Source organism: Lepidochelys kempii, chromosome 21, assembly GCF_965140265.1.
Source record: "Lepidochelys kempii isolate rLepKem1 chromosome 21, rLepKem1.hap2, whole genome shotgun sequence".
Classification (NCBI taxonomy): Eukaryota; Metazoa; Chordata; order Testudines; family Cheloniidae; genus Lepidochelys; species Lepidochelys kempii.
Window position 1 is genome coordinate 16,009,146 of NC_133276.1, and position 16,412 is coordinate 16,025,557.

General features: G+C 52.9%; 1 protein-coding gene and 1 long non-coding RNA gene across 3 annotated transcripts; one reads left to right on the forward strand and one right to left on the reverse strand.

Moving 5' to 3' along the window:
* The first annotated feature begins 700 nt into the window (after positions 1–700).
* On the forward strand, positions 701–14,457 carry TNNI1 (troponin I1, slow skeletal type). Of its 2 annotated transcripts, none has more exons than XM_073320078.1 (7): positions 701–738; positions 7,531–7,572; positions 9,143–9,274; positions 9,697–9,786; positions 11,312–11,488; positions 13,033–13,143; positions 13,867–14,457. In XM_073320078.1, the coding sequence occupies exons 3-6, from the start codon at positions 9,149–9,151 to the stop codon at positions 13,138–13,140; spliced, it is 501 nt and encodes a 166-aa protein (XP_073176179.1). In that variant the 5' UTR covers positions 701–738; positions 7,531–7,572; positions 9,143–9,148; the 3' UTR covers positions 13,141–13,143; positions 13,867–14,457. The 2 variants fall into 2 exon arrangements, with proteins under 2 accessions (XP_073176179.1, XP_073176180.1); XM_073320079.1 differs by lacking the exon at positions 13,867–14,457 and adding an exon at positions 13,739–13,800.
* LOC140901361 (uncharacterized) lies at positions 11,049–14,027 on the reverse strand. Its single transcript, XR_012155826.1, has 3 exons — positions 12,952–14,027; positions 12,442–12,671; positions 11,049–11,462 (listed from the first exon to the last, which is right to left on the reverse strand). It is a non-coding gene; the product is annotated as an uncharacterized lncRNA (long non-coding RNA).
* Positions 14,458–16,412: the final 1,955 nt, after the last annotated feature.

The following is a 16,412-nucleotide window of genomic DNA, read 5'->3' on the forward strand; positions in this document are numbered from 1 at the left end:
CTGAGATCCGTGGGCCAGATTCACCACTCTGCTGCGTCAGTTGCACATGGGTGTCATTCCATGGACGGATTGGCACAGTGGGGAATCTGGTTCCGTGTGTTTGTGTGTGTGTCTATACTGCTTATGGCGTGTGTGTACCATTTGTGTCTAGTGGGCAAGGTCATCAACTGGTGTAAATCAGTAGGAGTCAGCAGACCTGTGCCAATTTGCAGGAGCGGAGAACCTGGCCCAATGTGTTGAGCGTTGTATGTATAATGTGTGTCCGTGTATGAGCACGTGAGTGTGTCAGTGAGTGTGTGTGTGTGTGTGTGTGTACAGTGTCAGTGAGGCGCACCTGTGTTTAATGTGAATGTGTAATGTGCATGTGCGGTGGAAGTGCATGAGTGCTCACGTGTGTGTTTTATACCATACATGTGTAAAGCGTCGGTGACGTGGATGTGTGTATAGGGTGCGGTGAACTATGCATACGTGTGCGTAGCGTGCATGCGTGTCTGTGGTGCGTGCGGTGTGGGGTGGGTGTGCATGAGTGTGCACTGTCCATGGGTAGCACGCGCGTGTGTGCGTGTGTGCGTGTGTAGTGAGCATGTGCGTATAAAAGGGGTATATCTGCCTGTTCTATTTTTACCGACCAGTTGCAGGCTGGCTTGGATTTAATACTCTTGTCTCTTCCCCATCCCCTTGCAGTCTGCAGCCCTCCAGCCTCCAGCCACCACCTCCCCTCTGCCTGGACTGCACTAGGTAAGACGCTACCTTGCCAGGTTAGCCTGGCACATTCACCAGCCCCAGGGATCGGTTCTTTCATTGGCTGCCTTGGGAGCTGGGGCCAGGGAGGCGAGATTTTACCTGATTGTACTAGCTTTAGCCAGGCTGATTGTAATGGTAGCCAGTGTGCTGGTGGGCAAGGAGCTGGGGCCTGAACTGTGTCACCTCCTATGAAATTTTAGGTTCCATTTAGACCCCAAGATGGTAGGTACCCTAGAAATGCCTATGGATTAGTTCTCTCTCTCTCCAGCTCTCTCTCTGTCTATCTAATCGGAGACTAGGGTGTTGGGAGCTCCAGACTAGGCACTTCAGGCTAGGCATTTTGTTTCAACAGCATTCTATCCACTCTTGGGGAATCTATGTTGGTGAAAAGCAAACCAGCTTCTGCCCCTCCTGCCAAACCCGGTGCTCACTGCTTTAGCTCACAGGTGCCATGGGGATCAAGGTGAGGGGTAATGTTCCTCAGCCCCTGAATGACATCGGAGCCTGAGCCCCATGGACTTTCAATGAGACCCCCTCATGTCCAAGTCACTTTTGACAATGGGAATGTTGCTCCAGGTGTAAGGCTAGGCTCTGGCTCCAGACTGGCTCTGTTGGAAGGACTGGTTTGCTAAGGCATTGTGGGTTTTGTAACAAAATGCCACTTTAGCTGCCCCTTTGCTGTCTGGTCCCTAGGAGGCAGGTATTTCCTGCTGCCTACCTACAGGCTGATCCATTGCAGTAACTGGAAAGGCTGCGGTCAAGCTCTGTGAGCAGTAGAGGGGTTGGAGACCTGGTACTAAAACCACCTGTCTCTCTGTTTATCAGTGCTGACTTGGCCAAAGCATGTCTGCCTGTCCAGCCAGTGCATCACAGAGCAGGTTGGTCCCCACCAGGCACTGGTGGCCTGCCAAGCTCTTCGTTTGAGGTGTCTCTTCCAAGTGCCCCCTACTTGAAGCTGGAATTGCTACGACATGCGCCTTTGAAAGGGCTATCGGTCACACTAAGCTGTGTGTGTGTGTGTGTGGTGAGAATGTTTGTAGTTGTGTGCTTTGTGTTGTGCTTGTTTGGTGTCTCTGTGTGTGAGTTTCCAGCTGGGTAGGGTTAAGAGTTTTCAGTTTCCTAGACCTTTCCCAGGCTGAATTCTCCTGCAGAAACGGAATTTGAGGAGCTATTTCGTTTCATGATTTCCATAGCAGCATCTGGGATATATCGGGAATCCATTCCAGTGGGCATGGAAATCCAGGCCAGAATTTACCAGGCACCGGTCCTTGTGTCCCCATCAGATAGGTGGAGCGCACCTCTGGAGCGGAACCAAACCTGGATTCCTGAGCCCACCTGAATGTGCCCCTGCAGCGCGTGCTGGCAGGCTCCTGGCTCCGGCTGCATGTTATGGCCTGTGCAACCGCGGGTGCAGTTTGCATGATAAAGAACCTGATTTCCAGCTGCCAAATGTGAGGCTTCGGAGATTCAGAAAAATCTGTCCCTAAAGGTTGATTAACCCAAAGCCCCTGGGTCAGCTCCTTCTGCAGGCTTGGGCTTCTGCCTGAATCCAGTGGGTATGGGGATCTACAGGGCCTGATTCCCCTCTCACTCACTCTGGTGAAAATCCGGAGGAACTGCATTAAAGCCAATGACATTCCACGGATGTCAAACTGGAGTGAGAGGCCCATAGGCTTTCATGATGGGGTAGGACTCTAATAAGCTGACACCTATCAATCAGCGATGAGCACAGATTTAACTCTTGTACGTTGGTTCAGAGAATGGTAGGGTGAGTGATGTTTTAAAACTCCCAAGAGACTTGTCTGTCTTCTCCAGATCTTGGCCGAGGGCTGGGCAGAAGGGGCTGAGGTCTGGATCTTTCGTTGTATCAAGGGAAAGCTTCTCTTCGGTGTAAAAGTTCTAAACAAAGGTGGACCTAATGCAGCCTTGCACTGAAGTCAGTGGATGTTGTGCTCACTTAAACCAGGGTTAGATCTGACCTAAAGGAGCTCACGTTTTGGATGAACAGGCAAATAATAATAACACGTTTACCAGAGGATGGAAAGATTCCCATGATTACAGCTGTTATATCATTGTGTGGGTGGGGGGTCTAATTCCGGAGAGTCAGGAGAGCTGGACTCTATTCCTGGCTTTGCCACTGACCTGCGGTGTGACTTGGGCATGTCACTTCTTTTCTCTTTCCCCTCTCTACCCCCTTTCTCTGTCTTGCCTATTTCGATTGCAAGCTCTTTGGGACAGAGACTGGCTATCCACAGTGCATGGTGCAGTGGGGTCCCTAGGTGCTGTTGCAATATTAATAGTGACTCACTATAATGCAGAATTAAATTGATTCACAAACATTCTTTCCCATCTGTTCACAAATCCGCTTCCTTTGCGGTCATCACGTTCCTCCTTGTGCTTGATTTCTGAGTGAAATCCCCCCTAAGCAGAGGAGAATCACCAGGTCCTGTGCAGAGCGATTGGAAAAACAAAGCTGGACACTTCAAAAGGATTTCCTGGATTAGAACAAAAAAACAGAACCATCAAAAATGTTCTCGAAACAAAAATTCCAGAACGTTTTGAATGGGAACCGAAAACGCTCACATCTTCAATCGAAATGAAATGATTTGACACTTCCGAAGACAAAAATTGCTTTGTTTTAAAATATCAATTAAAAACAGGGGGGTTTGTTTCCATCCTCTATATTGGAGAACTGAAAAAGTGTGAGGAAGATCAACATTTTGCTGCAGAAAATATGGGGGTTTTTAAATGAAAAATCTATGGGGAACTTTGATCTGCTCTAGTCCTGGGGCTTAAGTGGTACCTACCTGTGTGCACAGCATTTATGATTGTTATTTTTGGATATTATTTGTATTACCATACTGCCATGGACCAGAACAAAATGACAGTCCCTGCCCCAAAGAGCTTACAATCTAACTATAAGACAGGAGATAACAGGTAGATATAGATGGATGGGGGCCTGCAGACAATGAGACAGTGTAGTTCAAAGCATAGGCATTGGTTTCTGCACACCACCAGCCTAACTGTTGTCAAGTTTTTTGTAGGCATCATAGCAAAGGAGAGTTTTGAGGAGGCCATTTTGTTGTTGCTCTGGATGGGGTGAATTTCTCCCTTGGTAATAGTCTAGTGAGCGAGGTAGGAATTTAATGGAAGGAGCCCCTTTTTCAGCAGATGTCAGAGAATATTTGTGGCAAGACAATTTCGAATTCATAATCAGGACTATTCCTCCCTGGGAACCTGATTCAAAGGGTCCATGGCTTATACGTCCAGCCCAAACAGCTGGCATTTAGAATTGGGAATATGAAAGAGTTGCAATGAAACTACCAGCTGAGAATGAGCTGCAGAAATAGTTCTGAATAACAGATACGCTTGGGGGAAAGGCCGAGCTGTTTATGGATGATCTGCAATCGGGGAAAAAAAGCAGATGAAACATTAGGAACTGTTCACCCAGTTTTACCCAGCCCGCTCCTCTACAGCCCCCCTTCTTTCAGCCCTGCCTTTATCCGAGAGATACTTTGCTAAGGGAGCTGGTGCTGCTGTGCCCATGAATAAAAGTCCAATTGCTCTCAGAGACGTGGGGAAATGCACCACCGCCCTCTTTATCAGGTGTCTGCCTGCCAGGCTGCTCAGTTTCTGGTTAGCTTCTGTGTCTCCTTTGCACTCAGACACCTCCACTGGGGCTGGGGCTCTGCAGTCTGGGAAGCAGCCTGAGTAGGGGGGTCTCGAAAGGAGCCAGGAAAAGCACCAGGGTGGGGGTGTCTTTTCTCCTGAGCAGCTCCTGGCAGGGGTGGGGCTGGAAACTTACACCCTCCCTGAACTGTTCGGAAAATGTGATCTTATCCGAGAGCCAGTTGTTTATCCCCACCAGCCCTTTGTTCAGTGGCCTGACGGCACAGCTGATGGCCACTGTCACGATGCTGGTTCTGGCGGCACCCAACGGAGAGTGCCAATTCAGGACAAACTGCTTCAAGCAGGGCAGTTACAGCCCAAGAGCAGACTTTGGTCTCACCCCACTGGCTAACCACAAGTCACACAAGCAATTCCCTTAGACACTCCAGTTTCCCAGTATCCCCACCAGTGCCACTCGTTATGCGGACCAATGGTTTTTAAAACCAATACCCCAGTAAAAGAAAAAAGGTTCCCTCGATTCCAAAGGACCAAGCCCCAGACCCAGGTCAATAAACAAATCAGATCTTACCCACAAATCACGCTGTTGCCAATCCTTTAGAATCTAAAATCTAAAGGTTTATTCATAACAGGCAAAAGATAGAGATGAGAGCGAGAACTGGTTAAATGGAATCAATGACACACAGTAATGGCAAAGTTCTTGGTTCAGGCTTGTAGCAGGGATGGAATAGGCTGCAGGTTCAAATCCAGTCTCTGGAGAACATCCACAGCTGGGATGGGTCCTTGGTTCAAAGCTTCAGTGTAGCAAAGTTCCTCTGGAGGTGTGAAGCAGGATTGAAGCCATCTCCCCCGAGCGGAGCAAGGCGTTCGATGTGGCTGCGCTGGAAGAGACTACCCACAGCCATCACGCAGTCAGGTTGAAAGGCAAGCACAGGTGCTCTCTCCACGCAGGCAGTGAGGAGGGGTGAAGGGCAGCGGGGAGCAGTGCAGCCCTGCATGGGAAGCACGAGGGTCCTGTTTAGAGCAGGGCTAGTTCTGGTGCTGTTCACAGTGAGGGTCTCGTCCAATGAAAAGTTTGTGGCCTGCTGAGATGCAGGCGAGGGTCTCTCCAGTGGGGTTTGCTGAGCAGTGGAGTCCTGGTTGGGTTCCTGGAGTGTAGAACTCGAATACAGACCCTGAGACTGGCTGGGGCATTGGAGGTGGCAGCTCAGCTGGAAACACAGGTGGTGCCCATGAAAACAAGGTGGGCTGTCAGGAGGCACGTAACTTCAGCTTAGGGACCTTTGCATAACTGTCAGTACAATACAATCCCGATCCACAGCCCCCTGCTAGCCCTGGACTCCCCCCACACAGCTCTGTACATGCACCTTAGTCCTGATCTGCAGCCCCCTGCTGTCCCAGCCCTGGGGTCCCCCCTGCCCCAGCTCTGCCAGTGCCCCTCAGTCTCTACCCACAGCCCCCTGCTAGCCCTGGGCTTTCCATACACCCAGCTCTGTCCATGTGCCTCAGTCCTGACCTGCAGCCCTCTGCTATCCCAGCCCTGGGCTCCTTACATATATGCCGTAGTCCCAGCCTGCAGCCCCCTTCTATCCCAGTCATGAGCCGCAGCTCAGTCAAAGCACCTCAGCCCTGGCTCTTTGGTAAGCACAGACTGTGACTTATACCCTGCTGTGTGGGAGTGGGTGGATGCGAGCTCACGTTTGGATTCCTTGCTATTGATCATTTTGCTTTGGGGTGATTCTAGGTGCAGAATCGGACAGCACAATGCCAGAGCCGTAAGTAGTAGCACTGCCCTTTGCCTTTTGCTGAACTCCCCTAAGCTTCTGGCTTCTCAGGAGAGCTGTGGGAGAGACCTGGCTCTACTTCGACCAACAGCAGGGTTTGAACGCAAACCAGTCAGCACTGAAAGCTCACGCCCTCAGCACTGGAGCTAAAGGACTGGGCGAAGCAGCTCAAAGCAGTTGCCGAATGAGAACAGCCTTCTGTGGATCAGCCACCAGAGGGAGGGAGGCAGATTTCCAGGCTGTACTAACAGGAGAATCTCATGTTTGCTTTGGCTTTTGAGAAAATGTTCCAATTTGGGGGGGAAACTTGTGAAATGTTGAGATCTTTGCTCACAGCGCGGCTCGAGTCTTGGTGCAATGCCATCCCTTTACACTCAGAAATGGTCCCATTTCCAACCCCCAGCATTTTCACACTTTTCCAAGTTTTGAATTTCCACGGGCCATATTCAAAACTTCATCCCAGCGAAGAGCAGGTACTCAAATTGCAAAATGTCTGCACACAAGGAATTTCCATGCTCTTTGGTGCAGTATCTGGATCTGTCAAATTGCTCAGAGCAGTGTCTATCTTCACACTGCCACACACTTCCCAGCCACTAGCCTCCAGGAATCTGAATACCGTACAGAGCCAGATCCAACCCTTGAGTACTGAAACTGCACGTGCATTGACACAGCCTGGCACTTGTACACACAGCTCAGATAATGGCATGTATTTGTACATGAACTATGTGTGATCTAGTGACTAGAGAAGTGCCTTACTAGAAGTCAGGACTCCCTGGTCTTATCCCACCACGCTGCCCCCGATTTGCGGTGTAATTTAGAGCACGTTGTTTAACTGCCCCGTGCCTCAGTTTCCCTACATGTAAAATGGCTCTCATGTCACCTACCTTATGTGGGCATCGTGAGGTTTGCTTAATTAATACCTATAATTGCTGTGTGTTCCTTGAATTAAAGTCTTCATACACATGGAGACCTTTACCATCACTTTACAATTTTACTAATAACGCATATTTACTGCCTTAATATCTAAGCGTTGGATCTTCAACTGATGTAAACTGGTGTCGCTCCATCAACTTACACCTACTGAGGATCTGGTCCAAAGAAACACTTGTGGTCTGTGGCACATTTTGCATGCAGTAGCAAAGAGTCCACCTGTAACCTTTAGTTGCATCAGTCCTCCAGATGTTTCATGCATTCTGTCTATTGATCGTTTGTTCTGTTTTTTCCACTCTTTGTTTCTTCTGTCTGAATGAACAACTGCAGGGAGGTAAGTGTTCCTGGATTTTTTTTTCCCCTTAAGAGATCTAGACATTAACATACATTTTCTGTTATGAATTTGCATTTAAAATGTCTTTTGTTTTGTTCTTTCCCTCTGTAGAGAAAGTCCAAGATCACAGCCTCACGCAAACTCCTGTTGAAGGTGAGTCCCTTTGGGTCTATCCCAGCTGAGATAGCAAATCAAGGTTAAAAGCTTCTTTGCGGAAACATGGTATGACCATTTCCATGACTAGCCACAGTGTTTATGGAAAGAAAAACTCAGCTTTCCACTGGGTACAGGTAAGATCCTGGGTCTCTGAAGAAAACAGCCCTGTTCCCACCTCCATGATCCCTAGAACCTGGAACAATCCCTCAGCCGCTCAGAACTTCATAGTTGGAAATGTAACACCCGCCTGTCCCCCAAGTTATCAGCATGGATTGAACCTGGGATCTTCAGCACTAAAAATGCAGGCATCTATCCCACTTGTGGTGCAGAAGTAATTCCATCAGTAACAGTAGGCTGTTAGCCGCTGGGTGGGAGGGGCATGCTTAGCCAGCGTGTCACATATATAGGCTTGGCAGAATTTGATTTTTATCTTTCTATAATTTTGATGGATAATATCAATGTTTATTTTGTAAGCATTTTTTGGTTCTGTTTTGATCAATTTAAATGTTCACAGTGGGGGACAATTGGAGGGGTGTCAGACAATAGGGAGGGGCTCTGTCAGTAATCATAGAATCATAGAATATCAGGGTTGCAAGGGACCTCAGGAGGTGACCTAGTCCAACCCCCTGCCAAAGCAGGACCAATCCCCAACTAAATCACCCCAGCCAGGGCTTTGTCAAGCCTGACCTTACAAACCTCTGATTTAAGGACAGTAGACACTTGAGATTCAAAAAGGTCAAGTTTTCTAACTGTTGTTAAAACACAAATTTGTCAACGTCGCATCAAAATATACAAAGTAAATCACCTAAAATCACGCTCCAATAAGCTCTCAGGCAGCCTCTGTCTGACTTTGCCTAGCTGTAAAACTTGGATGATTATCGCTGGAAATATTTTTCGCCGGTCTGTGAGTGTGCGGTGAAATCGACGTTTACCGATAAAAATCGAATCCTTCCAAGCCTAAACATATGCAGGGACACACACTGATTTTCCTGGGGCAAGGTGCATTAAATGTTCAATTGGGTGGCAGGTGCTGCTGCCTACATCCTTTGTTAATAATAATCATTAATACCAATAATTTGTTTCGTGCCAACAGTGCACTGGGCACCGCACAGACAGGACATGGTTCTGGGGAAACGTTTTTGCTTACGGGGGAAAACACATGCTTGCAGAGAGCCAGGTGATGCCAATGTCAGTCAGGAGTCGCAGCCCCAAGGAAAGCAAGGAAGTCTCTGAATCAGACACAGATTCTGCAGCCTCTCACCCTCCTTCCTGCAGCTCCCCCCGCGCCCGGTTTATCACACACCATGGGGAAATGCTTTTAGTTGCATCAGTGCCTGCAACTCACCCCACTGGATTGAGGACAAGGCCCTGAAGACCCTTCCATATGGGTTTGAGGAACAAGCAGTTTCTCTGTCCTTCACCACAAAGGCACTGAGCTCAACATCTCCATGCTCTTTGGTAGCTCCCTGCCATGTGCCCCTGGCCTGAGGTGATAGCTGGGGGTGGGGTGGGGGGCTCACGGCACAGTGCATCTACTCAGGCTGTTGCTGTCTGCTGTGTGCTCCAGAGTTTGATGCTAGCCAAAGCCAAGGAAGCATGGGAACAAGATCAAGTGGACAAGCAAGCGGAGAAGGAGAGATACCTGGCTGAGCGGATCACACAACTGCGGACCAGCGGGCTGTCCTTCAGCCAGCTGCAGGTAGGCTTGAGTGGGAGTCAGGAGGGCCACCGGGGACCTGCGCAGGGGTCTGACAACAGCTCAGGTCTCCACCCTGTTTGTTATGGCTGAGGCAGGGCCCCTCCTGTCACTCGTGAATGGGTCCCTCTGGGCAGGGTCCAGAGGCTCTGGAAGGTGAATCTGCCCAGCATGTACTGTGATAGAGGGGGAAGGTGGTTTCCCAGGGAACTCAGTCAGGGACATGCTGGCCGCTGGGATTTCAGGGCTGGTGACTGATGGAGACTCAACACCACCTCTAGGAGGCACCACGAACATGCTGCCTGCTAAAAGCCTAGCTCTTAACACAGTACCTGCTGTGACAAGTCAGGGCCACGGTTGGGAGGCTCAGCAGATGGAGCAGTGAAGAGAGCTCCCAGCTTGGCCTTTGTGACCTCTCCTTGCAGGATCTGTGCAGGGAGCTGCACGAGAAGGTAGAAATCGTGGATGAGGAGCGGTACGACATCGAAGCAAAATGCATCCACAACACCAGAGAGGTAGGAGGGTGCCTTGTGCACTGGCTTGCACTTTATTTCTTAATTAACTGGTTATTTGTTTTGATACCTGCTATGCACCTCACCTAGGTTATTAGCGTTATTTGCATTACAGTCGCACCTAGAGGTCCCCAAACCAAGTAGGGTTGCCAGGTGTCTGGTTTTTTACTAGAATGCCCGGTCAAAAAGGGACCCTGGTGGCTCTGGTCAGCACCACTGAGCCATTAAAAGTCCAGTCAGCGGTGCAGCGGGGCTAAGGCAGGCTCCCTGCCTGCCTTGGCTCTGCGCGGCTCCCGGAAGCAGCAGCATGTCCCCACTCCGGCTCCTAGGCGTAGGGGCAGCCAGGGGGCTCCACACACTGCCCCCACCCCAAGTGCTGACTCTGCAGCTCCCACTGGCTGGGAACCCCGCCCCAGCCTGGTGAAAATGAGCGAGTGACTGAGGGTGGGGAAAGCGAGCGACAGAGGGAGGAGTATGTGTGGAGTGAGCGGGGGTGGGCCCCAGAGAAGGGGTGGGGATGGACAGGGCTTCTGATGAGGGGTGGGGCAGGGGGTGGGGCAAAGGTGTTTGGTTTTGTGCAAGTAGAAAGTTGACAACCCTAAAACCAATACCAGGGACCCATGGTGCCAGGTGCTGCCCAGATACAGTAAGAGAATCCCTGCCCCAAAGAGCTCACAGCCTAAATGGACAAGGTGGACACAGGGCAGGATGGGAAACTGTGGCACAAAGAGGGGAAGCATCAGGTGTGTAGAGCTAGGAACAGATCTCAGGCCTCCATGGCCCCATCCCCAAGATCATGCCACCTCCTACTGCCGTCTGATCATTGAAAAATTCACACCTGGGTAGTTTAGTGGGAAAGAAGCCACCTGCAAGGCTCCCGCAGCCCATTCAAACAAAAGCCCTTCAGCCAGATTACCAGCAGTAGCCACTGGCTCTGGATGGCGCCACTCTGGGGCCATCCAGCCAGAGGCGCCCCGGACTTGGGTTTCAGAGGCACGGCATCCTCTCTGCTCTCCTTCACCAGCTGCTCAGCACTTCGTGGGGATGCCGTGGTGGCTGGAAGCCAACATGTGCAGCATCCCAGCTGGTGCCCATCTGTCAGGAGCTCCGATGGCCAGCCGCTCGCTGGTGCATGGCACTGTCCCTGAAGCTGGGGCCACTGTGGAGCCTGCGACTGGAGTCTGCATGGGACTCTGACCCGTTATCGCTGCGAGTGATGTCTGGAGCTGGGAGAAGGGACAAGGCTTGGGCTTGGGGTTAATGTTTCATTTGGGGTTGGGGTTGGGGCTGGGGCTGGATGCCATGGGGGAGAATCACCCCTGGTGTGGTCCCGGTCAGGATGGGCTGCCTGTGAGGATCCGGGCACCCCCAGCGGATGGGGGAGCTGACTACCTTGGTGCCAGGAGCAGGCAGAGGTGCTCCCTGCAGGCTGGTTTGAAGCAGGGTCGGGGGCCTGCCCCCGGTGCAATGCAGCTGTGCCGTACTCCCCGCCACCTGGCGATTCCTCCTTTTTTCCCTCGTCCCACAGATCAAAAACCTGAAGCTGAAAGTGCTCGACCTGCGGGGGAAGTTCAAGCGGCCCCCGCTGCGCCGTGTCCGCGTCTCCGCGGACGCCATGCTGCGGGCCCTGCTCGGCTCCAAGCACAAAGTCTCCATGGACCTGAGAGCCAACCTGAAATCTGTCAAGAAGGAGGACACGGAGAAGGTGGGTGCGGAAATTCACCCCTGTGCAAAGGGTCCACACGAGGCTGATCTGGGACTTGACCTGGGGCGTACGCCTTGTGTTGGGCCCTTTGGACAGGGGGTGCATTTAGTTCAAGGGCCCAGTTCTGCTCACAGGTATGCTGGTGTAACTCTGAGTATCTCCATGGAGTTCACTTCCCACAGATGCTCTCTTGCTTTGAACGAGGCCTCCTGGGATTTTAGGGTCTGGATTACTGGGGTAGCTCCAGGGACCTCCATGTGGGTACTCCTGATTTACATGGGGGTAAATGGACAGAGAGCCAGGCCTGAGGTTTGTATATTGGATCAGCGCCCTCCCTATGGCAGAGGCCAATGCAGAATGTACCAGAGACAGGAATATTTTTGGCCAATTATGGCCAATTGCGCAGGGAGGATATATTCCCCTCCTGACTCCTGTGGTGATCGGCTTATGCCCTGAGACAGGAGGTTTGGTGATCCTTGATCCTTGTCTGTCTCATTATTATTGCTCATAAGATCAGCCAGTCCTTTTAACTCCAGCCGCGGGCGAGGTCCTGCATTGCCACCTGCTCTGTGGGGGAAGGAATATACGGGCAGGGTCTGATGGACACTGTGGGTCTGGTGCGGCAGAGGGCAGGGCTGCTCACACCAGGTGCCGCATGCCCTCCCCTCCCACTCAAGGGGCTCTGTACATAGCAGGGTCGGGGCCCTTTCTCACTGCTTTCTCAGCTGTCTCCATTCTATACTGACTCTAGGGGGCATCCTGGGGTTTTAAAACCATAGACAGCCGACCCCAACCCGCTGGGGCTCTAATCCAGCTTCACACAGAGCAGCTCTAGGGACACAATGGTCCCTAATTGACTCACAGGGAAAAGGGATCTCCTGACATATCACATTTCTCTCCCCCCACCCCCCCGGTGCTGCCTTTGTCCCAGCAGTCAAGGACCCCAAACTTACAGGCTATTTAGTGTAGGGGTATTGGAGACACATGTCCGCGTCTGTCTGTCTGTATAATAACACGGCAGGTCATCCCGCAGCTCCACAGGGCGAGTGCAATGGGATCCAGGGAGATGCCCTGGGCGAGGTTGCACCTGGGGTCACTGCTGGAACGGTTGTTCTGGGTGTGGGGGAATGTGGCACATTGGAAGGCCCATGGGATTTAAGTACACTCAGGCACGGAGCAGCTTCTGAGTCAGCCAGGACGGAAATAAAGGACAAAATAAACCTTCCGTCATATGGAGTCATACATGCATGAACCCATGCTTCCCTTTCCTGCGTCCACCCATGAAAACACCCCCTCCCGTACACTCATGCACCCCCCCCCATTCATACATGGCACATGTACACACGAACCTACCCAGACAAACCCCTGCATTTACACACACATGCTCATGCAGATGCACACACGTGAGCCAGCGCACTCAGGTATACGCACGGACACACCCACACACGGAGAGTCTGTCTCACCGAGCGCTGCTCAGATGCGCCGTCCCGAGAATCCCTGGGCTCTGTGCTGCTGGGACCCCTGACCCCTGCGTCTCCCTGCAGGAGCGCCCTGTGGAAGTGGGTGACTGGCGCAAGAACGTAGAGGCCATGTCGGGCATGGAGGGCAGGAAGAAGATGTTTGATGCTGCCAAATCTCCGACAGGCCAGTGAAAGGTACGGAATCATAGAATCATAGAATATCAGGGCTGGAAGGGACCTCAGGAGGTCATCTAGTCCAACCCCCTGCTCGAAGCAGGACCAATTCCCAGTTAAATCATCCCAGCCAGGGCTTTGTCCTTAGCTCTGCCACTCCTCCCTTTGCCCCGACAGCCCCTTCCCCCAGTCCCTGATGCCCCTTTCCATGAAGCAGGAGGCAGTCAGCGTCTGTGAATAACCTTCGCAGTCCAAGTGTCTGTATCACACGCCGGCCTGGGGCCCGTTCCCTCTGGACTGGTCAATGACCCAGTGCTGCCAGCTGGCACATTACAGCATGCTGGGTTTGCCTATGCTGCAGGAGGATCTGAATTATGGCAGCTTGTGCCCTCTGAGCTCAGTGCCAGGCACCTGCCTCCTCTCTCGACGCATCTTGGGGGCTGGGCTCCAGGTACGACAGCACCTCCTGCCCGGGCTGCCTGGCGCCGCGCTCTGCCTCGACTCGCTCTTTGGCGGGGCCTGGGCCTGCGGACACCGTGCCCTGAGATGGGATATCAGGGGAGCTACTCTCTTTGTTGCCTTTGTCTTGTGGCGACTTGCTGGGATTTCTCTGCAGACGTGTCGTGCCCTAAGGCAGCCCCTGCACTGGGCTGCTGGCTCGGCTGCGCCGTGGCACCCGCCCCACCAGGCGCAGACTCCAGCCCATCCCTTCGCGCTGTCTGAAGCTGCCGCTCCGATTCCTAGGTGCTGCCGGGAGGGTCGAAGAGTCACCCCGCTGCCCGCAGCTTCGCCCCTGCCGCCCCTTCACGCTGCCCCGCGTGTGCCTCTTCCTACCTTCGCTCTCGAGCCAGCGCATTTGCGGAAAGCTCTTTGGGAAGCTCATCCAGCCTCTGTGCTTAAATCAGCCCCCCTCTGCCCCCGGCTTCCATGACAACAGCCATAGCCTCACGTGATGCAGCCAATTAATCGCCCCCGTGTGGCACCCCAGCTGTCTCCTGTAGGTCCCGGCGCAGGGCACCAACCCGTTGGACGGGCACAGGGGTGCTTCTGCATGAAGACTGATCACCCTTGTGGCCTAAGGTGCTGATCCCATTAGCTGGCAAGGGTGAGAGCCTTGCCAGCCATCCTGCAGGAGTCCCGTGCCCTGCAGAAAGGCAGTGCCCGTGCCACGCACTGATGGCTACATGTAGGTAACCCCATGGGGTCTCAGGCATGCTTGTAACTTCTGGATGCTGCTTGGGACTCTTGGTCTGTCCTTCTCCACCAGCCACTGCAGACAGCCCAGGGATGAACCCGCTGGTCCTGATCTCACCATCCAGCTCTGATATGCACAGTACGTGGGAAGTAACTGCTGTGTCTCTGTGTTCATTAAAAGACTGTTTAGGACAGAGCTGCAGAGTCTGCTCTTCACTTTACGCTCATTATGTGCATGTATTTTGCAGCTGATGAAAGCAGGGTGCCTAAAGCCCTAGCTAGAGGCAGGGGTAGTGGGGATGTCACTGCACGGGCTCCCTCCAGCTCTGAAAGGGACCTCAGCCTCCAACCACTTCACCCCCTGATTTCCAGAGCACTCCCATCAGCCGTGCAGCGCTCCCAGTGCTGGCTCTCCACACTCTAACAAGCCACCATCCTAACCTGCAGCAGCCTCTTCTGTTCCATCCCTGGGCTCCCACCACAGCTCCCTCCTGCCCCCCAGCAGCTGTGCAATTCCAGCCCGGGGTGCCCCCATGGCTCTGCTAGTGCAATTCACTCCTGACCTGCACCATCCGTGCGGTCCCCTTGCTGGGCCCCACGCACTCAGATCTCGGCAGCCCCCTGCAATTCCAGCCCTGAGCTCCCCCACAGCTCTGAAAATGCCTCATCCATGAGTCTGCACTCTGAGCATCTGCTCACACAGCCACGATTGCTGTGCCGATATCAAATCCCTCCCTCCCAGCTCGCTGGAGCTTCTAGGACAACGCACCCACCCGATCCAACCTCAGGTGCATTTCTAGAAACGGTGGACGCTCCTCCCGATTCCCATTGGCCCATCCCTCCTTCAGTGGGATCAGATCACAGGCTGCAGCTTCCCTCACCCCACCCCTCATCACATTTACTGCCCCAGCAACCTGAGGCGTCAGCATGGTGGCGCAATGCAACATGCTTCCGTGCCAGGCCCATCCACACGGCGCTATGGCCTGGCCCGTCCGCCGCACCGTGGTAACCCCCACAGTTCTGATCTTCGCCACTAGGTGGCCTTGCAGCCACATCTGTGGCCACAGGTCTACCGTGGAACGGGCCACAGCTGGTTGGCCATTGATTTACCTGGGGGCAGGCTCCGGCCTTAGGACCCTTTCACCCAGCTTGATTCACAGGTCCCAGCCCTGCCTCCAGGGCTGAGGCTGCCCAGGGCAGTGGCGGGTGGTCTGGCCCTGCAGGATCCTTCTATCTCCTTCCTCCTGTATTGGCATCACTCCCCACCTCAGTGTTACGAGGGCGACCTGTGGGGAGGGGCACTGCCTGTGTGTCTCTGGGACAAGGATTAGATCAGCCCAAACAGCATGACGCTCCCCACTGAGCGCATTGCAGTGAGTGGGACACCCCCCACCACGGCTGGGGATGGGGGAGTCTCAGGAGGGGCTCTGTCCCACTCAGGGAGGGGGGAAGGACAAGCAGCCGTGGGGAGAGGAGAGAAAGGTTTCACGGCCAGTCTCCAGAGGGGACATCGCAATAAATAGTTACGTCTACGTAACAGCCGCTGCAAGCCCTTGGGTTTGTAGAGTAGCCAGTCCTGCCGCTCCTGAGGGGGACGTGCACCGGTGACTCCAAACAAGTTCTAGCAGGAGCGCCTGAATTTCTTGATTTCCCCTTTATTTCACCTCCGAGACCTGGTAGCTGGAAAAAACGAAGCTGGAAGTTCGGCCTGCATGTCCCACTGCGTCTGCTCTGACCTGGTGCACACACACACGCAAAGGAGCTAGTTACACCCCTGCCTGTTCAATGTGGATGGGAAAAGATACAGGCAGCTGTAAACCCAGTTTACTACAGAGCAAAGTGCAGGGCCACTCCACTCGGCTGGTGGTGAGTGTGAAATGGGAGCCTGCTGGGAGAAACTGCCTGCTGCCGAGCTGGATGTGTCTGAGGACGGAAGTGCCCATCCTTGGACAAGGAGGAGCTCCCATACGCTGTAATAGCTCCAGCCCAGAGCCTGTTTGGTTTTCAATTACCAGCCAAGCAAACCAAGATTAGATTAAAGTTTTCGTGAGTATTCTGTGTATTACGGCAGCACCTAGCGATCCAGACCAAGATCA